The 25,723-nt window shown below is 34.7% G+C and overlaps 1 protein-coding gene across 1 annotated transcript in view; it reads left to right on the plus strand.

Moving 5' to 3' along the window:
• LOC146133059 (uncharacterized) overlaps window positions 1–25,723 on the plus strand; it is a gene marked incomplete at its 3' end in the record, with an annotated part of 31,796 nt that overhangs the window by 5,841 nt on the left and 232 nt on the right. Inside the window, exons 3-16 of the mRNA XM_083397637.1 lie at window positions 907–1,076; window positions 1,167–1,279; window positions 1,453–1,638; window positions 1,722–1,964; window positions 3,794–3,981; window positions 9,156–9,380; window positions 10,803–10,922; window positions 14,798–14,942; window positions 21,980–22,107; window positions 22,187–22,281; window positions 22,681–22,788; window positions 22,877–24,348; window positions 24,573–24,741; window positions 24,986–25,111. Of these exons, the coding sequence (XP_083253763.1) occupies window positions 907–1,076; window positions 1,167–1,279; window positions 1,453–1,638; window positions 1,722–1,964; window positions 3,794–3,981; window positions 9,156–9,380; window positions 10,803–10,922; window positions 14,798–14,942; window positions 21,980–22,107; window positions 22,187–22,281; window positions 22,681–22,788; window positions 22,877–24,348; window positions 24,573–24,741; window positions 24,986–25,111 (3,488 nt within the window). The remainder of the gene's footprint in view (window positions 1–906; window positions 1,077–1,166; window positions 1,280–1,452; window positions 1,639–1,721; window positions 1,965–3,793; window positions 3,982–9,155; window positions 9,381–10,802; window positions 10,923–14,797; window positions 14,943–21,979; window positions 22,108–22,186; window positions 22,282–22,680; window positions 22,789–22,876; window positions 24,349–24,572; window positions 24,742–24,985; window positions 25,112–25,723) is intronic.

Below are 25,723 nucleotides of genomic sequence, written 5' to 3' on the forward strand. Positions count from 1 at the left end.
AAGATACTAGACTTTTGAGGGTTAAAGGGTTTCAAACGGTTTCTGCCAAGACCAAAAAGGTAGAGACCTGTTGTTGTTAAATGTAGGCATTATTTTGTTTACTACCACCTCCGTTAGCATTGTGTAAGTTTTTCACATTTGGTGTTTTGAAAAAAGAGTTTGGAATGTACAAGTATTATAAACAATTTAGGGTTTCATTTATTAAATGCTCATTCATTTATTAACGTTTTCATTTTATTAAATGCATTTTTTGGTAAATGTTCAGTACTCGGCTTTAGAAAGGATTAATTATTATAGCAATAAGTTTAATATAGAAACTTTCTTTTACAGCCAGTTGTTTAGGACAATGCTTTTTAAACTTTTTTAGTTTTGTTCACCACTAGCATCCATCTCCAGATTTAATTCACCCTGTCTCATGATATGATAAAACTATCTTGTCTATATATAACAGCACAAAATGTCTTAGATTGCTTCGATATTTGCTAAGATCAACTCATGTTTTACCATTGCAAATCTACAATTTTTTGAGTCCAGAGATATAAAGCTTCAAAAGCACAAAACACAGTCACCAAATTTTGGTACTTATACAATACACTCAGTGCAAACCAATTTCACTATTACAAAAAAAACAAAAAACATTTCAGTAGTCGACTTACTGCAGAGCTATCCGACATTTCTGACGGTTCACCCTTATTCACCCACATTTGCCCATGTGCCATTTTCGTTTTTTTTTACATTTTAGTTTGCCACTACTGAACACCGAAAGATGTTTTATAATGATTAATTTTTAAGTTTTAAAACTGCTGATGTCTAATGTCAGGCCAAACTCTGGGTTGAAAAGAGATTTTCATGAATTGGACAATTGCAAAAAGTTTTAATAATTTGTAAATAAATATTGATCAAAAGGGTGTGTTTTGTGAGAAAATGCCTTGTGACGATCCTGTTCCTTGCTACAATGGGGCAATCTGTACCAATTTTCTGGAATATAATGTTACTAGCAAGCACCGTGGATTTACTTGTGAATGCCAGCCTGGTTTTGAAGGACCTAGGTGTCTAATTAATATCAAAGAATGCAGGTAATCCAAAAACTGGTAATATTTTATAAAACTGGTTGAACATTTATTATAAGTTTTTTATTTTAAACACTTATATTTTCTCTTGTGCAGTTCAAATCCTTGTAAAAATGGTCTTTGTATTGATGGAGTGAACACTTTTTCTTGTCTATGCCCTCCGGGTTTGTATGGTATATATTGTGAGAAGACACTTGATACGTGTATAGGTAATTTGCAAAACATATAATAGATTTATTATAGATATGCTAATTCATACACATAGGATTTCAACAACATTTTAAGTACTCTTATGTCAATTTATGCAAAATATGTTTTGTTTGGTTAAAAGTCAATGAAGTTCTTGCTAAGTTTACATCAAAAAATGTATTTTTCCCTGCAGATCACAAATGTGAAAACAATGGAAGTTGTACATCAGTTATTGGTTCTAACAAGTGCATTTGTCCACCTGGTTGGGAGGGGGAGTACTGTGAGCATGAAGTTGATGATTGTGATATGTTGCAACCATGTGTTAACAATGCTACTTGTATTGACATGTTTATGGGATATCAGTGTTTGTGCCTACCAGGTTTAAAAGTTATACACTTAAAATACATATTAGAATATTATGTAGTTGTATAAGTTATATGCTGAATTGGTTTTATTCTTAAGGCCATACTGGATCAACTTGCAGTGAAAATATAAATGAATGCGAGTCAAACCCTTGTTACAATGGTGGAAAATGCTTTGATCTTTTAAATAACTACATCTGCCAATGCACTCAATTATATACAGGCAAACATTGTGAGGTAGAATTCAATCCGTGTACAGATGCACATAATCAATGTCAAAATAATGCAAATTGTACAGTAGATGATTTGTTCGTTATTTGTCAATGTTACCCAGGTTACACAGGTACTTTTATGTTGATCATATAAACCTAAAATCAATAAACCTTGATAATATTTACTCACATTTTAATTATGTTTTATGGAAACTTGTATTAAGATTGCCTTGTGTTGTATAAAATTTACATTGTGCTTAATCATGTTTTAAACGAACAATTTTTCAAAAATAACTTTGAAATTTTTCGCAACATTACGCTAGCAGCATATTTTGAGTAAATTGATCGCAATGAAACTAATATAAAGAAAGCGTCTGGAGTAACATCAAGCAGAACAAATTATATATCAAGTCATACTATGTTTCTTTATACCACTTCTGGGAAAATAAGTAAATTTATTTAGTATTGTTTATATACAGAGTCTAAGCTAAGTAAACAAGCATTATTTTAGAAATGACAATGTTTACTGTTTCTTTTATGGTGAAACTATCTCTTTTTAAAAAAGATTTTTTTTTGGATGCTTTAAGTTTATAAAACTTTTGTATTGTAACTTATTCTAATTGTATTGTAACTCCTTCTCATTACAGTAGGCTTAGGTTGGGCAGTAGCAGCAAGTTTTTTTTTCAGTTGCTGTTTTGACAGTATATAACAGGGGTGGCCAACACGCGGCTCGCGAGCCGCATGCGGCTCTTCACCCAGTTTTATGCGGCTCTTTATGTGATATTTTCGAATGTGTCGATTTCATTTGGCAAAGGTATTTTTATTTGCCGGTTCAGACTCAGACTGTTTGCCTTAAGGCCACGTAGCGTTAGCAACACTTTTAAAACATGATTAACGCAAAAAGTATGATGTTTGCACTTCGCAAAACAGCCATAAAGCTGTGAGTAAATAACTCTGGTTATTTGTTCAGATCTTCGTGATAAATTACATTATATCGCTAAATGTCCATTTTTTCAACCAATGCGTCGAGTCTTCTTCTAAATCAGTGGTTCTCAACCTGTGGTACGCGTACCACTAGAAGTCATTTTGGGTGGTACGCGGTGAAAAAAAGGTTGAGAACCACTGTTCTAAATGAAATAATTGTCAATTTAACCGAATAAAGGCACTCTTTTTCGCGCATCGTGCGATCGCTTTGTGGAAGTGAGCAAGAAATACAGTGATAGGCTATTCTTTTCTTTCCATATGTGTGAGGTGTGGCTCTTTGCGGTTAACCAAGTAATAAATGCGGCTCTTGTTGTCTGACTGTTTGGCCACCCCTGGTATATAATATCTTGAAATTGGCATTTTTCTTCCAAAGCATAGCTATGTAACAAATGTGCTACACATGTGAGTGTGACATAAAAACAGCTTGATAAAAAATCCTGATTATGTCGGCAGCTTACATATATCTTGCAGGTTAAGACAATAATAACATGTAAAATTTGTCTCATACTTGATTAACAGGATTGCTTTTTATTCCTAAAAGAAAAAGAAAAATAATTATTTGACAAATATATGCTTCATGAAATCGTTCTTTAGTTAAAACAATTTAACGATATTTAATCTTTATTAATTGTAATGCGCTGCCAGAAGAATTAACCTGACAAACTTACCACCATTTAATCGTGTTAGGTTCTGCCATCTGTTGGATTCCAATTACAAAATATGCTAGGTTTCAACTGTTGACTTGGTTGCTGGCGTCTTTTTTATAATTTTTTGTTTTTCAAACCTTTTAGAAGTAGACCATGTGCAATCTGTGTGGACTATTTGCAATAGCTAGATAGTTTCCTAAATTTCAAATACGAACGATTACATATATTCCTATTAGTACAAAGGTTAATACACTATAAATTTTACAACCACATGTTTTATTTGCTTTATGCTGTTACTAATTGTATTTATTATTCTTATATATTACCAGGTGCTCATTGCGAAATTAACATTGATGAATGCAGTTCAAACCCTTGTCTAAATAATGCCAAATGTTACGATGGTATCGGAGGATATGTGTGTAACTGTCCTGTAGGCTTTTTAGGGAAACACTGTGACATTGAGCAGCCTATCTGCAATCAACAACCTTGTCGCAACAACGGCACGTGTATTGAAGTGGTGGGTGCACTGTAGTGATCAATATTCATCTAAATAACTTTCAGTGACAAGACATGAAATCACTTACCATGTGCACAGCTAATTCATTTCATTTATTTTTGATATTTAGGGTTATAAATGCAGTGGATGGTAAACCTCGTAAGAAAGTCATAATAAATTGAGTGACAAGTAATGAACATTTATTAATCTAATACAGTGCTTCTTAAACTTTTTTAGTTTTGTTCACCCCTAGCATCTATCTTCAGATTTCATTCACCCTTGTCTAATGGAACTATCTCGTCTATATTTAACAGCACAAAATGACTTACATTGTTTCAATTTTTGTTAGGATCAACTCAAGCTAAGCTATACCATTGCAAATCTACGATTTTTTGAGTCCAGAAATATAAAGCAACAAAAGCACCACACAAAGTCACCGAATTTTCGTACTTATACTAGGGCTACCATATTTTTAGCACCTAAAAAGGTCGCACGAAGCGCGAACAAAGATTGGATTTAATTGGTTGAATTGGCGCTAAACTGATAAATCTGAGGGTTTTTGTAAAACATTTTGTCCCCCTGTTGCTATCCTGTTACTCAATTATATAAAATATGGATAAAAAATAGTTCAAACGGTGGGTGACTTTTATCGTTTATCTATAAGTTAAAAAAATTATATTTAAATGAAAATGAAAACATGCAATGGAGACTTTATGCTCAACAAAGAAAACAAAATTAGATAACAGAAGATTTGCAATTTTTTGGGGCTGTTGTAATGTTAAAGTTGGCAAAAACAGATTTTGTACAGCGCTGTAGGAGTGGTGTACAACCAAAACGAAACTACTAAAATCATTGCAAAAGAATTAAAAATATTAACTTAGAGCTAGCCCCCATCCCTACAAATTGCTTGGACCCCCCCCTAGCTTTAACATCTTGTTAAAAGTATAAGCAACTAACTGGAAATGCGAAAAAGAGGACATTTAGATATATTTGAGCGACCTCGGGGGACCATTCAGTTTTCTTGAGAAAAAAGGACATATGGTAGGCCTAACTTATACACTCAGTGCAAACCAACTTAACTATTACAATTAGCAAAAAGAAACAACAGTTGTAGTCGATTTACTTTATACCCATTGTGTTGTGTATATAAAGTTGAATATGATCTCCTTAAGTTCTGTTAACTTAAGTCATTCTATAAGGTTTTAAAAATCCTAAGTTGTTGTTAAACTGATACCAAATATTTTGGGAAACATTACTGCATTTTGATACCAAATTTCACTTACAAATCTTTAAATGGAAACATGCCTGTAGTACATTCATAATTTGGTTCCAGATTAGCACCAGTCAAACCTGAGTATCAAACTACGGTAGTAGCCATTCTATCATTTAACATAGTGGTTTGACCCAAATATGATTTTATAGGACATTCCTATGTGTAACTTTACCTTTTGTGAAAACGTCATTAAGTGCACATGCTTATTCATGTTTTGCTAGTTTATGCTTCTCTGACAATAAACTTCTTTGAATGTGACTTTCTTTTTTTTTCTTTTTTGTGTGCTTTAAATTGAAACTTTATGTCTGTAATTTGATATCCAGAAATGGGTGTTTATTTTTTTATAATGTAATAGCTCGATTTTGTTCTGATAACATTCATGGTTATACTTTTTTGGCAAATTTAATATTAGATTTGCTGGAAAAAAGAACAGACTTAAATATTTTACTTTAAAATATTGAAAATGGTAACCAAAAGTGTTTTTTTGAAGAATGACAGCTTATTTTGAAGACATGCCATATTTTTAAACCTTACGCCATAATACCTTTAAATATCAGCACCTTAAGTATTTTTTTCAGAAGTGAAGAGCCATCACAAACGCTATAGTATGTTGTCCAAAATGCAACTTAAAGTGGTTGCCATGTTAACCTATGTGTTAGTGGTTGCCAGGTTAACCTATGTGTTAACAAAATATTGACTAAACACATTCAAGTTACCTGTGCAGAGTTTAATTTTGTTTTGTTTAAGGCAAAATTTATGTTTACAAACCTAATGCATTGTTTCTACAAAAATATTTCTGCCAACAGCTAAAAATAGACTTTAATCTAGATCAGGGTTTCCCAAACTTTTTTGGACCACGGACCACTATCTGTAAATCTGTTTTTTCGCGGACCGCAATACAAAGCAAAAAGTAAATAAAACCAACTTTATATATTTACAAAATTGACAACATCAATGGGACGGATGGAATTGCTTCCGTCTGCTTAAATCATCAATTCAATATATTCAAAGCGCAACAAGTTAGATTTACGTTACTGCAAAAGCTTTTGAAATCAATAAGTTGTGAATAACTGCGGCAATTTAATTATCTTTAAAAGAGCACACATACGGTACAACAGGGGTCGGCAACCTTTTTTTTAGTCGCGGGCTAAAACCAAACTCAGAAAGGTCTCTGCGGGCCGCAAAAAATGTTAACTAAGAATTATGTTATTGAAATGTTAGAACAATGTAAATTAGGCTGGCTTCAGATATGTTTTTGTAGTTAAAAATGTGTTTTAAGAAGGCAGTAAAGTGTTGGTGCAAAGTGGGACCAAAAGCGTTTGTTTGGTTTAAAATTCCAGTCCACACGTCGTTATTCATATTAAAAAGTGTAATAAAATAACTTTGAGAAAACGCGATAACCTTAATGGTTAATGTAGTTCAGTGTTTGTTAACCTATTTATGTAAGGGCGCACCTGGCGAGCGAAGGGAGCGCAAACTTTTGGGCCGTATACCGGCAAGTTTTTATTACATTTTAAAAATAAAAATTAAAAATGTATGTCCAATATTTTTGAATACGTTTTCTGTTTGTACGCGACGCACTTTGGCACTTGGCAGTCAGTCTTCCACAGCGCAAGAAGCGCTAATCTAGTTCAAATGACAGCATCATAACCTAAAATAACCTGATGTATAAAGATCGTTAACGCAAAGCGCGAAAATTTTTATGCTCCTACATAGTTAAAATAGTCTAAAACTATGAGAAATGGACTTGTGTCTAATTTGTCAAAGAGGCTGCGGGTCGGATAGATTACATTCGCAGGCCGGATCCGGCCAGCGGGCCGTAGGTTGTCGACCCCTGCTGTACAACGTATATGTGTAACTTTTTCTTGTCATATCGCGACGGACCACCTGTGCATTGGTGGTCCGCGGACCACAGTTTGGGAAACGCTGATCTAGAAGATTTTGGGTTAAAATTACACTGCAAATAAAACAATTGTAGAACCTCTTTTTGTGGATACTCAAATAGTAAGCATATTTGTACAACAGCAATGATTTGGTAACCCAATTTCTTCGCTAAACTTTGCGAAGCTTAATGTGAATCAAATACAAATAAACCACACCAAGAATCAATTTTTTTTAATAATATCACTATTGTCTTCTTATTGTGTGTAGTTTTCTCCAAATTTTGAGCAATCTTGGTTAGAACCTATTAATCTTACCATGATAACTACTACAGTTAGGACCAAAGCAAATCAAACACCAACTTAATTTTGTGTTGCAACCATCGATGAGGTTTAATTCAGTTTACAGTTGGTTTACTTTTTTACCCATTTTTTTGACAATTAGCCCCTTTGGTTTAAACTAACCACAACTTGTTTTTTTTTTCAACCACAACTCTGATGCACAATAATAATCTATTTACAGCTTGCTTGTTCAGCAGTTATTCCACCCGATCCGTTAGAAATCAGTGCATTCCTAAGCAAAAAGGTCTACGACAATCAGGGCATCCAATGGCAGAAAAGTCTAGACTTTTAGACCTTGAGGTCCTGGCAATGCACTGATTTGGACATTTAGGTAAACTCCCGGCGAAGATAAATTAAAAATATTCATTAAAAGTTCAGAAAAGATAACAAAAAATGTGAGATAGGATTAATAACACTTGACCCACCTAAACCCTAACGCTAACTCGAATCCTAACCCAAATAATGTGCGTTATTTTAATAATTCTTTAAATGCTGGGGAAAAAAGCCCAAACTCGGATGGTTTCTCTTCCATTGTATTTAAGATTATTGCGTCACAAATTGAGGTATTGGGGCCTGAAGCGTTATAATTATTAAATTATCGCACATTATTTGGGTTAGGGCGCTGGTTAGCATTTGGGTTTGATTGGGTCAAGTATTGTTAAACTTAATCTTCTTATGCACATTTGTTAATGCAAATTAGTGCATTGTCCAAGACCTAAAAGTCGGACTTTTTGATCCTTTGAATGCACTGATTGTCGTAGACCTTTTTGCTTAGAACTGCACTGATTTCTGACGGATCGGGTGGTTATTCCGTTTGCCATGCTACTTGATCTAATCGAAAACCTATTATTATCAGTTGATGAACTAAAAACTGTCGTAACTCTATAAAGATCAAACCAAAATTCCAAAAACTGTCGTAAATGGACACATACAACACTTTTAAGAAACATGAAGTGGATCAACTATACTTTTAGAAATTCACATCTCGAAAACTAAGGATCTAGAGATACGACACTATTTGCAAAAAGCGCGCAGCAATTTCATTAGCAAAAAAATTGAGAAAACGATTTTTGGAAATTTTAGATTAACAACAGTTTTTTTTTATTAGCGACGAATTATGTTATGATAATTAGGGGTATTCTTGGAAAGTTAGCCTTTAACCGGTTCTGTGAACTTTTTGCTTTAAGCAAGTGGTTAGTGCAAACTGGTTACATAGCACCACAAACTATGGGTTATGAAGTTCTGTTCTAGAGCCACATTTGGTTACCAACCAGAGTGGTGTAACAATTCGATTTACATTTAACACACTGAAATAAGAAAAGGCATCTTGCATCAATTTTCAGCAAGTTGGTTTAACAGATCAATTACAAGTCACAACATAATATTAATTGTGTAGTGTAGAGCAGAGCAGTGTTGGCTGACTTGCCAAAGGGTAACTTTGTTTGATAGACTTGGACACCAAGCAAACCCTAAAACTGGTTCGGGCCAAAACATGACATGTGATAAGCCTATTTAGTGTGAATTTTAGGAAAAACATATGGAAAAAACTATTAAAACTACCTCAAATATATAATAAAGAGATTAATTATTATCTTCCTAAAATCTAAAAATCTGTAATTAACTTGTGCTATCTAAAACCAGACCATTTTTCAATTCAACTGAAGATTTTTGTTTCATAGATAGTTTTATATTTTTGACAGAAAGACTATTTTCATTGCATCTGCGATCAGTCGTTTTGGGGCCTCACATGTGAGTATGATGTCAACGAATGTGAGCTTGATGGGGCATGTTTAAACCAAGGAACTTGCTGGAATACATTTGGCAGTTATGCATGTGAATGTATGTATGGTTTTATTGGACAAAAATGTGAAGAGGATTTCAATGAATGCTTATCTAACCCATGTCTTCATGGGAGCCACTGTAAGGTACAACATTATTAGTGTTTGTGTGTTTTCTTTTGGTGTTTAGCATTGGAAAATTAGCATGTCATTGTGGAAATAGATAAATATAACTATTTGGTTTCACTGACTAGTTGTGTTTAGACATATCACATGAGGTTTGATTAATTATTTGTTTTTCTATTGCTCAAGCTTATTCAAAAATGTTTAGAATTCTATAAAACGTAAAGTAAAAAAAGTTGTTTGTAAACTACCTGATGTCATGGAATGACTATTGTTACCCTTAGTTATATAATGTTAAGATGCCTGGTACTCTAACAAACTGTGTACAATTAAGCAACTGAAGTTATGTCTAAAATACTGGGGTACTTGTTGGTTTCTGTTGGTGGAACTTTTGTCCTAGTAGGAAACTTTGATGTATGATGATCTTTTACATAAGTTTTTTACATTACTTTTACATCAGGGGTCACCAAACTATAGCCCTCCAGTCAATTTAATCCTGCTTGTTTATATCTCTTAGTGTGTTAGTTCCTAAAACATAGTTTTTGATAGTTTGAAAACTATTTTAATAGCTCAGAAATGTTTGTCCAATGCAAAACTAAGCCAAATTTTGATTAAGTTTTAAACTAACTAAAACATTAATATACGCAATGTATATATATAATCTGTGATCAAGACCTTCTGGAGACGTATTGGCGAACGATAATGGAAAACATAATATAGTACACACAATGCCTTCTAAAAGGCTTACCGAAATCAGTCACCTTGTAAGGATTGTGCAAGCAAGACCAGGCTAGAATGCCAACTGGCCTGCTGTGAGATTTGAACTCACAACCTCTGGAAGGCTGTATTAATCCCAATTTAATGTGCAACGATGTAAGGAGGATTCAACCAAACCACTGTCAAACATAGGTTTGTACACCTTATCGGTTAGAAATTAGTGCAGTTTCAAGCAAAAAGGTCTACAACAGTTAGTGCATCCAAAGGATCAAAAAGTCTGACTTCGAGCCATCTCCGATTCTCCCCAGGCACTGATTTGTTTGGCATTTAGCCTAATAAAACCTTCTTGTTTTTTTGTTACTCTCTAGATATTTTACCATTGCATTATGTTAAACTTTTAAATCACTTGTTGAAAATGCTTACCATCCAAAAAAATTTAAATGTGAAGTAAAAAACAAAATCCAATATTTATTTTTGTATGTACATTATTAAAACAGACATAAATATAGCTTGGTTTGGGCAGTGGTGCCAACTTTTTTATTCCCGTGGGCCATACTAAATCCCCCACCCCCTTTTCATTGTTTTCTGTCTACTTCTTAGGTCACCATAGTTGCCAAATTACCAGCATTCTTTCATACAGGGTCATGGTTCATTGTTCACATAGAAATCCAGTAATCCTGTGTGGTTTATATTAACTACAATAACAACTAACTAATTTTTTTTATCTAGGACTATCTTGGTTATTACATTTGTGACTGTCTACCAGGATTCACAGGTCATCGCTGCGAAACAAATATTAATGATTGTGAAAAGGCCATCTGTGAAAATAATTCAACTTGTCAAGATGAGGTAAACTGCTAGAGCTTCAGCTGTTGCTAATCTATATACTAAATGAAACCCTAATGAGATATGTTTAAGACAAATTAATTGGCCTTAAACCTGCATTACCAGTCAAGATTTTTTGGCAGGTTAACTTCTTATTGCACTCAGTGCTGGTGTAACAGAATCACTAAGGAGTCTAAATATTCAAGAGCTCTTGTAAAATAATTTGGACATTCCCTTCTATACCATCTTATACTTTGTTGCTCCTTATATTTTGGATTTGGTGTGTAACGAGATTCACACTGGTGGCCTTTGATAAACAAACCAAATTAGCCCATCAATAAAGAATATTCGTGCCTGCAAGGCCAGACTAGGAAAAAACTAGCCTGAGTGCAGTAAAATGAAGGTGATGATCTACCACAGGGATGTGCAACTTGCAGTCCAAAGCTATGGTGCAGCCCGTCATTCATGGTCACTTCAATAGTCTTCTTTAGGAAAGAGTTGCAATACTATCAAATGTGTGGAACGCACAATATTTTATGTTATTCATGTTTTTTTGTGAGACTCAAATAATACATAAACGTAGCCAAAGAATGGCTCCCTCAAAATTTATAAATATTGTACTCTTAATAATTTGTTTTGTAGCAAATATGAGCATTACCACAACAGTCTAACATATGCATGCCACACCTATAATTGTCATGCACTGTTATGTCACAAGCGATTTTTGCCCTTTAAATGTTTTTTATATATTGCATTAAAACTCAGTCAGTTGCTGCTCGAAACAAGTTTTTGGGTTCGGCAGTTCATACAATGTCAAAAAGCTAAACTAAAAAAGTTCAAACTTTTTGCCCCCCCCCCAAAAAAAAAATTTTTTCGGCTGGCTACGCCACTGCTCTAATAGTGTCTTAAGCTGTATCTGACCAGCCATCAGACACTGCGTGCACCCACTAATGTTTAACAGTGTTAATTAAATACATGAGTTTGTGGAGCTATTTTACTTACCTCAGTCTCTATTCAGGGGTCTCAAATCATGTGGTCTGCATGCAGAGACCGTCATAATGCTATGTATAGCCCAAAACCCACGACCCACTTAGAGGAACAAAATTTTTTTCTTTTTTTCAGTTCCTCGTATGTTCAAGCTCCTTGGGCCGATAATAAATATACAGGGTTGAATTTAAAATATGCATGGATAAGAAAAAATTGACCTAATATTGAGGTGTTTTTCTAAGCAAATTGACCTAATAAATTGTATAATTATAGTTCAAAGTGTCCCAAATCCATACCCCCAGAGGCCCAGACCACATGCGGTCAGCGACTTCATTATCTGTAGCGCACAGAAGATTGTAATATTAGCTTCTCATCTCCATACAATAAAAATCTTAAAATTATGGTACGATTTAGGGGTGAGGTACCAGGACACGGCCTCTTTAAATTATTTTTGATAACATAACTATTTAGGCTTCATGCAAACCTTTTCACGAATCTTTATAGCCCAAAGGTGCCACACATATGAAGGCATGTTATTTTGCTAACTTACACTGAATAGAGGAAACAAATTTTACCAATTTCCAGTAGTATTTTTCTTGTGCTTTTTTTGTGTGTCAAGAGGCTATTATAACCATTGGCCATTTGGGGCTATACAAGAAATGCAACTTCTGCAAAATTCATCTAGTTATGTTATTGTTGTTTAGTTATATGGCACTAATACAAAGGGATTGCTCTAAAAGTGTATGTCCATACTATTGTGGTAATATAAATGGGTGTAAAAAAGACTGTATTGGCGCACCGCACTCATAACTTGACCGAATTGCCAAAATGTTTATGTTAAAATTTCATTAAAGAGGGGCAAAGTAATCATTAAAATGTAATTTGCTTGCTTTCAAATTTATTACAAATAATTTTAAAATGTATAATTAATTAGAAAACAACAACTAAAAACGTGACATGCAATGTTTTAATTGTCTAGTTTTTAACAAAAAAATTGTTTAGTGAAAACTAAATAGGTATACTTATGGAACAAAACACACAAAATTTTGTAGTACCAAAATACAAGAATTGACTAAGTCATTTCAATCACAATAATCCAGTCTTAAAGCATCTTCTTAAAACTGATAGAATGAATTTGAAGTTAATTTATATTGAATAGTTTTGTTTCATGCAGTGGCAGATCCAGAGGGGTTCCAGGCCATGACCCCCCAAGAAACTATAGTTTTGTTTGAATGTGAACTTCTTTATTTTATAGAATGTTGTTGACTGTTTCAAGAAAACATGGCTTGGTCTGCCTGTGAACACTTTGACCTTGTGCAAAAGAAATTACCTTGTATATTTGCACACAAGTTTACATGGCATTCGTATAATTTGTTTCTTTTTTTTGATATGACAAAAATATTAACTAAGCATTTTCAAGAGGTTTTGCATAAACCCCCAAAAATAACAATCGTCAGTAAAACATCAAAAATAAATAACAGACAACATCAAGACACTAATGCACTACTTTATACAACAATGCATTGTTTAAATTAATGAATATCTAATAAAGGGTGGTCCAAGGTTAACAGCATCGTGGGCCAAATTTCTTTGCATATTCTTTGCGGGTCACATAAAGTAGGCTACATGCATGCCAGGAGCGGCTCAATGATTTTTGTTTGGTCGGGACGTGAAATGTTTAAAGATGCCATCACAAAATAACATCGAAAGACATATAAGCTCCAGAAACTTGCTTCTATCGTCGAACTTGTGCGCAAATAAAATTGAATGTTGTGGGGCTGGGCAAAATGGTGTGCACGAAGCGCGAAAAAAATGTGTATTTGACAAAATTTACATTTTATAAGCATAGAATGTTCGCGTAAGAGAGATGTTGCATACTACACAATCGCTAAATTACAAAGACGTAATCATTTTGCGCAATAAGGTTTTATTAACCAGATCAATTTAAATGAAATTGCATCTTGGAAAGGGTCAGTGCGTTTAGCCTAAGGGTAAACATCTAACTAAAACAATACTTTCCAGCAGCGCGATATATTTTATTGTTGATTTGCTTTAAAATGCAAATTTAACTTATAAGTCCGCTAAACAGCCATTTTAGAAGGAAAGTTTCATATAGGACATACTGTGCATTCAAACCGGTTTAAGAGTGAGCTATAGGAAAACGAATTAAGTGAGCTATAAGAAACTGGTTTATTTAATGGTATAACCAGAAAAATGTGATCATACCCAAACAATTGCAGTATGTTTACTGTTCGTTGGTCCCTTAGATTTATTTAAATAAACCCTTAAAGGTACGCATTGCAATAATTCAAAATTGCTTTGCGGGCCACGAAAAATTATGTCGCGGGCCTGGGTTTGGACCACCCTAATCTAATAGATTTGTCAAAAAATATGTTAAGGTCGAAAAAACAATCGCCCTAATAATGACGATATTACTATGCTCAAACAACAAATTAAATAAAATAAAATTGTTTCAAGATATAATATTATTCGATATCACTAGGCATCAAGTATTTATGTTTTGCAACGTATAACTAGGGTATTCATTTTAAAGGTTTGGCCTATATATTACATGTTCTACTTTTCTTCGACTTGTTTCTGCATGCAAAAACAGATATGGGCCTAAAATTTTCCGTTTCAATTTTGACTTTAAAGATAAGAAGGGGTTAGTGAGCCAAGGGATCAATCAGTCTTGGTAGTTTAGGAATCTTTGCAAAATAAATGTAAATTAAACACAAAAAAAATTATTCTTACCGCCCTAAAAATTTAGCCTACCAAGTTTACTTATCAGCAAAAAAGTTATCATACATATATTTTTAGGAAAACATTTGTTTTTAAAAATACATTTTAGACCATATAATTAACAACTGCTGTCCCTTCCACTCACAACAGTGTTATTTGTTCTGTGGTAGGTTTCAGGTTACCTTTGCAAATGTTTACCTGGTTGGAGCGGAGTGCATTGTGATGTAAAAATTGATTACTGTGACTCCAGTCCTTGTAAGAACAATGGTTCATGCCTTAACATGATTGGGTCCTACCACTGCAACTGCCAAGCAGGTGACTATTGTATGTTTACATTGACTAAATTAACGTTAAACTATTTTTCTCTTTTTTGCCGTAAAACATTTTTACCACAAGTGTTGTTGCATGAGTCAGACGAACAATCGATCTTTGACCATGGTTAGCGTGTTTTTATTATATAATTTTGCGCTTGGTTATCAAACCTTTTTTGAGTTGATTATTTGTTTAAATTATCTTAAGTTCTGTTTTATGCTAGCAAGCCTTATATATCTATTGTTACACTTTAATTTCGTACTAAATGCAGAGGAAAAAATGCTTTGTTAATGCTCCCCAATGTTTTTTCGAACTTGTACCATGTATTATGCCTAAAGTTTTATTCCTAGAATTTTTTTGTATGGCTGTAACACAGTCTACATTAAATTTCATGCATTAAAATAGAACCTTAATGTGATAAATATTCTTTTGTGTAACGGCTTATAATAACATTTTAAATAAACACTTGTGAATGCCATACATAAGCACCTAACATATACCGATTTATCATAGTGTCTCCTTTTACTGTAGGTGTACTTATATTAAAGTATATTTATAACTCTAGCTAAGTGGTTCCCAACGCATGGGTCGCGACCCAAAGTTGGGTCGCCTGATTATTTTGGGGGGTCGCTTGTTTTTCAGGCATATTGTATCTTTTCACACAACTGGAAATCATAATCACAAAATATGAAAACTAAACAGCTAAACCGGCTGGAAGTTAAAGCTGACATGCGTGACCCTATATGCTCAAGCAAAATAACGCCTCGATTTAAAAAATTCACTGATAGCAAGCAAGCACAACTATCTCATTAGTAAATTAATAAACATATTATTTTCGGAAAAAGTAACTGCTTTTGTAGTGCAGTTTGTTTGCAACGCAATCTTGTATTTGCTTGGGTCGCAAGATTATACCAAATTGTTTTTTTTTCTCAAAATGGGTCGCCTCAAAAACGTGTTGGGAACCACTGCTCTAGCTTATATGTTTAATTGATAGACTCATAAACTTTTTTATTAAGGGCCAAACTATGGTTATAAAATTTTCACAGACAAAAATTTAATAACTTACTGGCAGATGGTCCTGGAATTTTCGTTTGGAAGACACCATAAAAATTTTTAGGCATGCCTCACAAAGTTATGTTATAATGTTATAGTATAGAACAGGGGTCAGCAACTTACGGCCCGCGGGCCGGATCCGGCCCGCCGCATCTTTGACAAATTAGACCAGTGGTCGGCAACCGCCGGTCCGCGAGGAGTTCGTTACCGGTCCGTAGCAGGTTTGCTATATTAAAAATTTTGATTTAGACCCAAACCGTAGCGTAGGGTATGCGTAAAAGCCGGAAAAAGGCTAGGAAAAGTAAATATCCCAATCACATTAACTTTCGTTTGAATATACTCCATGGTTGATTGGTATAATGAAAAACCACAATTAGTTTCAAGCACTCGAGAGGTGCAAAACAAACCAGTGTGTTGTGGCCATATGAGTTACATAGCACGTTCACAACATCCTAAAATGCATTTTTGGATTGTAAAATCTAGCTCCTTGTATGTACAATATATCGAAAAAGGGCCAAAATATCATGTTTTTTTTATGCTTAACAGTGTTCATCCTAAAGTGCAATAGAATCAAATCATGCAAACAAATGTCCCACAATAAAATAAATTATTATTTTTATGTTCAGGCAGGAAATTTTTTGAAAACAACCTATGCATTTTAATTAGTTTATTGAAAAAAGTTGTAATAAATTTCCTTTACTGAGCATTTGTTGTTTTTAAGGCCGGTCCGCAATAAAATTTCAGTTTTAAACCGGTCCGCAGTGTAAAAAAGGTTGCCGACCCCTGAATTAGACAACATTTCACATACTTTTTGACTATTTGAACTACAAAAGTGCGAAAATTTTTCCCGCCTCGCGCCAATCATCTTTATACGTATGGTTTGGTTACTTTTGATGCTGTGTTTTCAACTAGATCAGCACTTCTTTACCGTTACACCGTGGACAGCTGTCAAGTGCTTCGCGAAAAAACGGAAAACGTATTCAAAAATATTGGACATACCTTTGTTAAGATATTTTTATTTTTCATTTTTGACAATGTAAACTTGCAAGAAATTTAAAAGAAATGAAAAAAATCGCGCTCGCTTCGCTCGCCTGCTGCGCCTTGCCTAAAAAACGTTTACAAACACAGAGCTAGATTAACTTAAAATGTTATCGCGCTCCCAAAAGTAGTTTTATTTTTCATTAGTAATATGGATGACGACGTGTGGAGTCGAATTTTAAACCAAACAAACGTTTTTTTCGCGCTTCGCGCCAACACTTTAGTTAACTTTTTTTTTTTTTTTAGTTAACATTTTGTGCGGCCCGCAGAGACCTTTCTCAGTTTGGTTTTGGCCCGTGACAATAAAAAGGTTGCCGACCCCTAAACTTGTGCAGATAGATAAATTTACGCTTGAGCTTACAACACAAAAATAAAAATGTTATTTTTGGCTTTCTTTTTTAATTAAAGAATTAAGAATTATACTCATTCTGGGGGGGGTTTGTCCTGAACTTTAGGTTCTTTAATTTAAAAAAATTAGGCATAATTGTATTACTAGATTAATTCGGTTTCATATGTACACTTTCATTGTAAAAAAACAAATAACGCTACAAAAAAACAACGAACTAAAAATACAATAATATTCATAAAAAAAAATACTTTCACCCCACATAATATTTTTAATAGCAGATATCTGATATACATGTAGTTAAAAGTTTAGTCTAAATTTGTGTAATTTATATTTAAAACATGAATTAAATATTGTATTTTTTGTTTAGTTTGTATTTTCCGGGGTCATTGAAACGTGGTCCGCTGTAATATTAGATATATGTAATGTGGTTAAACGGTATTCTATAATTATTTTATACTGTTATCAGTAAAATACTCTGTTCGCGTGTTTAGTTTCAACGGCCGGTACATCCTTTAAATTGCAGAATATTAGCTTTTCTGCATTTAACCTATCTTTCCTACAAAAGCTTTGGCTGTCACATACAAACTGCTGATCAGGCATAATATTAATCAAATAATAGCTCCTCTGTTAATTATATTGGTTACCCTACATTTGGGCAACCTATATGCTATAACGGATGCTCACTAAAATTAATATGGTTGCTTTGGGATATAGTGTGGTTTGAAAGGCAAGACGTTTTTGCGTCGTTGTTGGTTACATCCCGTTTGTGTTTCTTTTAACGAGACTTGAGTGACATTCCAGAATCTCCGATATACACTAATAGAAATCTGCAAAGGGGATCTAAAAGACAGAACATCTTTAGCGCAAAATGCATGTTCCAAGTTTGCATAACTTTTGGTTACAGTGCCATGCTACCCAATGAGTGCCATGCTACCCAATGGCCCTAATTTTCGTCAAACGAGCTAAAAATACACCAAAAGTCGAATAGGATTTGCGCGAAGCGGTAAAAAACTGGTATCACATAGTTCAAATGTGTAAAAAATATATTTTGAGCAGTTTTCTTTTTAACACTCATGTTCAGAATAGATAGCTTAGATCAGTGCTCTTCAACCTCGGTGTGCTGCGTAATCATATGCCTGGTGTGCCGCGCGACGTTCCCGGAGGTGTCAGGAGTATAAATATACAGCAATCATTGTTAATTTCTACACTAAAGTGGAAGAGGAAATTCTGGTTATTTTTCGAATATAATTGTCAAATCCTTCAATGTTCTCTGTCCTGGATGACTATAGGAGGTGCAGTTTACCAGACATTGGCCGGGAACAGACAATAGGACCTACAAACCAACAATATCTAAAGAATACAGTGCCATAGTAACAATACCAACGACATAATAATGTCAAATACGTAGTATAATATCAGCGACAAAATAAGATCTAAAATCGCCTAAAAAAGGCCTAAACCCGAAATCATTGTAATACAGCCTGAATGGGCAAAATATGCCTGGAACTTTAGGGGGAGATTGTGGGCCGTTGGGCACCGCTGTTTTGGCATTAAGTTGTTTGCCCCTGTTTGGGGGTTGGTGTTGGGTAATGTGTGGGTTAGACATTAGGTTAATGTTGAAATATTAGGTGAGTTAGGGGTAAATTTACGGGGGTTTGGGAATAGATAAAAGGTTGTAGAGTCCTTAGGTCCCCTTATTAGGGTTTAGGTCTTAGTCCGACTTAGGCGTTATTGCAACTACTAGGTATTCGCCCTATTTTGGTCGCATTCCAAACTGTGATTCATTCCGACGTTAATGTTGTTCAAATTTTGACTTTATGGCTAAAGTCTCTTAGGTCGTCTTTTAATTTTTTTCGGAAGACAGTAAAACTGCAAAATCAGAATATAATTTTTTTTACTCTGAGCAAGCAAGGATATTTGCATGTCTATTGTCAATCGTCATATATTTCGTAGGTGTGCCGCCAATTTTTTTTAGCTCTTTTGGTGTGCCGCAAGTAAAAAAAGGTTGAGGGGCACTAGCTTATAGACAAAATATGCTCCAAGCCATAGGTTCCCGACCACTGCTCCAGAGCTTCCACAACCAAGACTAGAGAAAAAAATGTTTTAAGAAAAAGTACATTCCATGCACTTCCTGTCATGATGGGTAAATGACTTGAAAAACCATTCTCGTTGCAATGACCAATAGAAAATGTGTTGTGCGGGTAATTACAAGCTTAGCTTACGATTTGTATCGACAACATACCCTAAATTACTCTGCTGACTTCACTTTCGCCAAACAGTGTCACATTCCACACCCGCGCCATTATATTTTTTTTATAAGGTATGGAGAAAACAATAGTGACGACAATTTACCAAACTTCACGTTGAAACCAGGGTGATACCGTGGACCACTGTAAGCATGTCTGACTTTACCCAATTTCGTGAAAACGGTTACTAGGGAACGACCCCTAGAAACCTTTCGGTGATGCAGTGGTTCTCAAACTCTTTTTCCGCGTGACGCCCTTGTAAAAATTTGTCGATCTTGCAATGCACCCAGCGATAATAATTTGAAATATTTTGTTTATTTATTTGGATTTAAAAGGGAACAAAGTTTAACTGTATACACAAAGATAGCGCAGTAATTCAGAACACATTAGGTGTGACTTGTGGTCTCGTACAAGATTATGCGTGTCACATCAAGCTGGTGTGGTCTCGCGGCACGGCACACCGGTTGTGAAGCACTGCTCTAATCTAATGATATATAATCCTAAACAACAGGTTGTGACTGGCCTTGAACACCTGCAATAAAGCACATTTTTCATTTTCACGTAGGTTTGTCAATGCCTTTTTGGCTCGGTTAACCAGTCAATATGACCCATTTGTTATGTTACATTTTTAAAAGTTTTATTTAAACTCTTGGGACCGTTTTTGCTTTGTAGTGCTTATTATAGATTGGGTGTTAAGGTTTTAGTTCGCGTAGTGAAGTGAATTCTCAACGGATTAACGAGACAGAAAACATCGATGTGATAATAACCAAACACGACTGTATAGGCTTGTATATGTAGAATTCAAAAGAAATTTTGCCGAAATCCAAAACGCGTAGGATTACAATTTATTTGTTCGTTGATCGGAAAAGAAGCAGTATAAGCACGAGATGGTCCAAGCCCAGGCCATTGTTTAATTAGTAAAGTCCAAACTTCTTTATTTAATTCGGAAAGTTCGTGTCGTGTCAGTGTACCACCTATACTCAGGAATTATCAAAAGTACAATAAAACACGGCGGATTCAGGGTTTTAGACGGTTTTGATAAAAAAAAAAAATTATTCTAAATATACCATGCATGGAATGTACAAAATCCAATTTCTGCAAAATTTATCAAGATAATGCATTTTTGCCATTTGTGAGAATTTAACATAGGTATTTTATTGTATAACACCTTTAAACATTTAAAGACGAACAAGTGTTTTTGCGATTACTGTTTACGTGATTTCTGTGCAAGTGAGCAGTCTTACAGCTGTGAAGATATAATTGTTTTTTAAAAGTGTCGCCAGACGCCGGGCATTTTTGTAGATATACACATCAACCGTTTCAGCAGTAATTAATTTAGTAAGCTTAGTACCCGATTATGGCCGAAGTTAAAGGAGCTGCAACCTCGTAGAAACATCAAGAAATCAAATTAGTTCCTAAGTCGCTAATGTCTCTACTAAAGGCTCATTTTGAGCTTTATCTTAGTTATGTTTTAGATGCCTTTAAAGCCTTTGGCGACGTAAAATAACGAATACCAAAAGAACGCAGAACACATATTTATCATTCAGTTGAGACACGAAAAGTTACTGTTTTCGTAGCATACTAATATTTACAAGTTAAACAAAATAAAAAAATGTTACAAACACACAGTTTTAGCAAAGCTTTTCAATTAAAAGTGATTCACTATTTGAGTCGCGAGACTTGCGCCAAATGTATTTGTGACCCCTACAATAGAGAACCGTCAATTTTCGAAGCATCGGGCCTCAGTGTGTCGAAAAATAAGGGCAGTGAAAGCACAAGCAGAGCGTCAAACTAGGATATCACAGAAAAAACGGTCCGGGACGGATTCAGATTTTGTTTAGAGGTGGCCTTATGAAATTAGATAACGTAAAATAGGTTTTGTCAAAACGTGGCATCACAAAGTTAAGTCAAAACATAACGTCACGAACTAACCATGTTGTCTTCCGTCAATTTCTTATAACACAGACGTTAGATTTTTCTCTACACCGGTAAGGTTTTCGGAACAAAGCATTCGTTTTGTTCTTCATCTCATTAAGTCGCTGATTTAGGCACCGTACCTAAGAACCTAAATGTTAAAGAGACCGATTGAGTTGCGAATACGCGTTTTCTTTTACCTCTGCGTTGAACTATTCAAAATAGACTGGAAACGTTTTTTTTAATTTTACAATGGCGATCTAAATTTAACGGTTTGTGCTATAAACATCCATAGTCTTGTTTTTTCGTGTCGTCGTTGATTTTGAGGCGACACGATGAGGCATTTAGCTGCATTGTAATAACGGCAACAAACAAGCAATTGAAAAAAATCTGCGTGTCACAATTCTGTTAAAATTATAACTTTTTTACGGTTTTTCCAGGTTATCGTGGAGATATGTGCCAGTTTGATACAGACATGTGTAACAACCAGACACAGTGCGAAAACAAAGGGATTTGCCGCGAAGGTCCAGAACTCAAATCATGGTGTGATTGTCCACCAACCTTTGATGTAAGTACTTGAATCGTTTATTGTACAACGAGCCCTAATTAATTGGTGCAACCGTTAATATTACTTTTGTGTGTGTTAGGGAAACCTGTGTGAAAATGATATAGATGAGTGTTTATCCAACCCTTGTCACGGTGATGCCTCATGTGTAAACAGTTTTGGGTCATTTACATGCAAGTGAGTAAACCACCTTCACCAAAAATTTTGAAATTTATCACGGCCTTTTAAAGTTCTGTTTCGCATTCTTTTTTCTAATGTTAAATATAAACGATTAGATTGTTGCTACCAGACATGATGTTAATCAAAAATAGATCCTGTGTATAATTGTTATCCAATGTTACGGCGACCTATATTACACTGGACGTTTGTAATACAATGCATGACAAAATATAATAACAGACTGCAGCCTCTATTTTTAAAAGGTGTTTGTAGTATGCTAAGAGCACCACGTCTGTTTTAACGTTCAAGATGTCACCCTTCTAGTGAATGTTCCACGATTTCAAAAATAATCTTTTCCTGTGAAACGATAAAACAAATATATCCAGGACTGACAATATCGTTGCCTGTTTTTACCAGATGCTTACCCGGTTACAGCGGCCGTTTTTGCCAAGAGAAAATATTTCCTTGTAAAAGCAAACCCTGTGAAAATGAAGGCAAGTGCATTGCCGAGCAAAACGATTTCAAGTACGTTGTATTGGTAACTTACACCCCAAAATTGCTCTGCATGTCTTTGTTTGCGCTTCTAATTTCAAAATGATTTTTGATATTTCAGATGCTTTTGTAAGCCTGGTTTTCGAGGCAAAACTTGTTCGGACTATTTAGGGTATTGCTGGTCCCAACCTTGCCTAAACAACGGAACATGCAATATAATCAATGAGACATTCTATTGCATTTGTCCACGTGGCTACGATGGTACATTTTGCGAGAACCAATATGCAACATTGGAAAACATCAACACCACAAATACGTTCGATAAAGCTGCGCATTTGCCTACTAAAACTTCTTTTATTAAAACCAATTCTCGCGTGAAAGGAAATCTTTCAAAAGAGTCTCTCAGCCTGCTGAAAGTTGAGTACGACACAAATATTACAAACAACCAGAAATCCCGACTTACGGAACTTGAACTAAGGTTGAATAAAAACAGTTATGTTTCAGCAAACAATACAATATTTACTGAAATTCCAGTCAACACATATTATAATCTAACTGGCAGTTTAGCCAATACAACAAAAGAATCAAACAAAAGTGATTCAATGTTTGTTATCAAGCAACTGATTCGACCCGCAAAACTCAAATTTTTAAACACAAATGTGTTGCGCGAAAATAATGAAAATCTTAACAAAGAACATCATCACACTTATGGGCATTTAATTCTTCAAGAGGCCATTGAAATCACGAAAAATACAAGTACCGCAAATAATAAAACAACGAACACTTCTTTGATAAAACATGGAAAGGAAGTATATATTACCGAAGAATTTACGAATCACAGCGTACCCTTGACATTATTTTCTGGATTTCCTACTATGTCTGTCGCTCAATTGAGACCCGTGGCAGCCAACAGAACACGCCAATATGATACCAATGCTGCTGCAAATAACAGTAATAGTCGTTTCAATACAACGAAATTGGAAGACAACAGAACTAAACTTTTGAACCCGTCCGATTTAAGCCGAACTCAAACTGCGGAAACGAACTTAAGTTTGGTAGTTTCCGATGTTATCGACACTTCAATTCACTTACCGAGTAACAGAAATGTTTCTAAATTTGACATTTTTACTGAACATCGATATAGCGACAACGTCACACTGACTGCAAAGCAGCCTTTCTCAGATAACTCAAGTTTGGCACCTGAATATACTCGTAAAGAAAACGACTACTCGAATAATATTGTTCATAAATTAAAAAAGGATATGCCTAAAGCAACACATGAAAAGCATCAAGTTGTAGTAACCGAACGATTACAACATGCGGCGAGTCATGTTTCTTCAAGTTTTAGTTCACCTTTTTATCCTTCTACATTGCACCAGTCGAACATGACACCTATTCAACAGATCCCTATCAAGAGAAAAAATGGCTGTTCCAGTAATCCTTGTAAGAATGGTGGAAATTGTTTAAAAGTTTCAAAACCGAAACAGCCATTTCGGTGTATTTGTAAGTTTCCCTTCTTTGGGCCCGTTTGTGAGAAAATGCACACATGTGACACCAAACTTTGTAGAAATAATGCTACCTGCGTGACTTTGGGTAAGTATGACCTGCTGTTTGAAAACTATTGAACTTGTACAAATTGTTGGTTAACAATAAAAGTCACCTAATAAAAGTAGAACAGGTATGACAATAAACCAAAAGCTGATATAAACCTACAGTACGTATGATTGTAATGTAACTTCTGTAGGAATCACTTTTTGATCAATAGGAACATTAATGTGACACGTTTTAACCTTAATTGGAACAATTTTGTTTGGCAGATCGTGTCACTTTTATCTGTTTGTGTGAGTTTGGCTGGTCTGGAAAGTTTTGTGAAGATCGCGATATTGCTGTGACCAACAGTCTTGCTTGGCACTTTGGAAGATATAATTTTTCTTCGTTTATTCAATTTTCAATTATATCTGGAATGCGCGAGGAGTTCGAAATAAGGTTACTATAATAGTTACTTAGTATTTTATGCCAGAAAACTCCAGCGCTGTATAAATATGTATTTTATAAAATTATATTACAAATTAAGTTTATTGCATCATCGAGTTGTTGCGAAGTTACAAAACTGCAACTCCTACATCGTATATCAAGCGCCGTTGTTTCAATAAAATATTTTCGAAGATGAAATTTAAATGTTGAAAAAAAATTGTTTAATTATTTTTATTTTGCATAAAAACGAAATCAGAGTTCGATTCGTCTTCGACAACGAATGGTCTAGAGAAGGTTTACTGATGTTTGCCGGCCATACTGATTTCACGATCAGACATGATTACTTTATTCTTTGGATTGAGGACGGAAAACTTGCTTTTGAGTAGGTGACCCTCGGGACTTTTTCGAAATGATCTTTGTTACATTAACGTTCCATAATGCTTTGAAAAACAAATGTTTCTGAAAGTTAAAACACTTTTTGGTTATAGTTGCCAGTAGTGTATTCTATGTTTAAACTCACCGGTTTAAAATACTGCAGAACAAATCACCAGTTCAATTATGTTGGTTAGTTGCAATTGATATGTTAAGGTAGACGATGCATGCGTCATATTTAGGGATATATAACAGGCCCTTGGAGGTTAAACACAAGTAATCAGAAATGACGTCACAAAAAATGAAGCCACTGGTGAAAATATTGTTTTCGTTTACGGTCATTTTAAGCAATCCATCGATTATAGTCGACTGTCCTTAACCTATACCGGTGGTTCTCAACCGGCGTCCCTGGTGTACCGTTTCCTATGCTGAAAAAGGGTACCGATAGGTATTTGAGAGAAATAAAAAATGGGAGTTTTGCTCAATTGGTATGCTTCTGGATACAACTATTTTTGTACGATTAAAGACCATTATATCAAATGACATTTTTCTACATGTTTTAATATGGTTGTATTGTTCCAGTTCCATTTATAGTGACATTTCAGTAATGTAGTCAAACGAA

The sequence above is a fragment of the Ascidiella aspersa genome, chromosome 9 (genome assembly GCF_963924565.1).
Source record: "Ascidiella aspersa chromosome 9, kaAscAspe10.2, whole genome shotgun sequence".
Lineage (NCBI taxonomy): Eukaryota > Metazoa > Chordata > Ascidiacea > Phlebobranchia > Ascidiidae > Ascidiella > Ascidiella aspersa.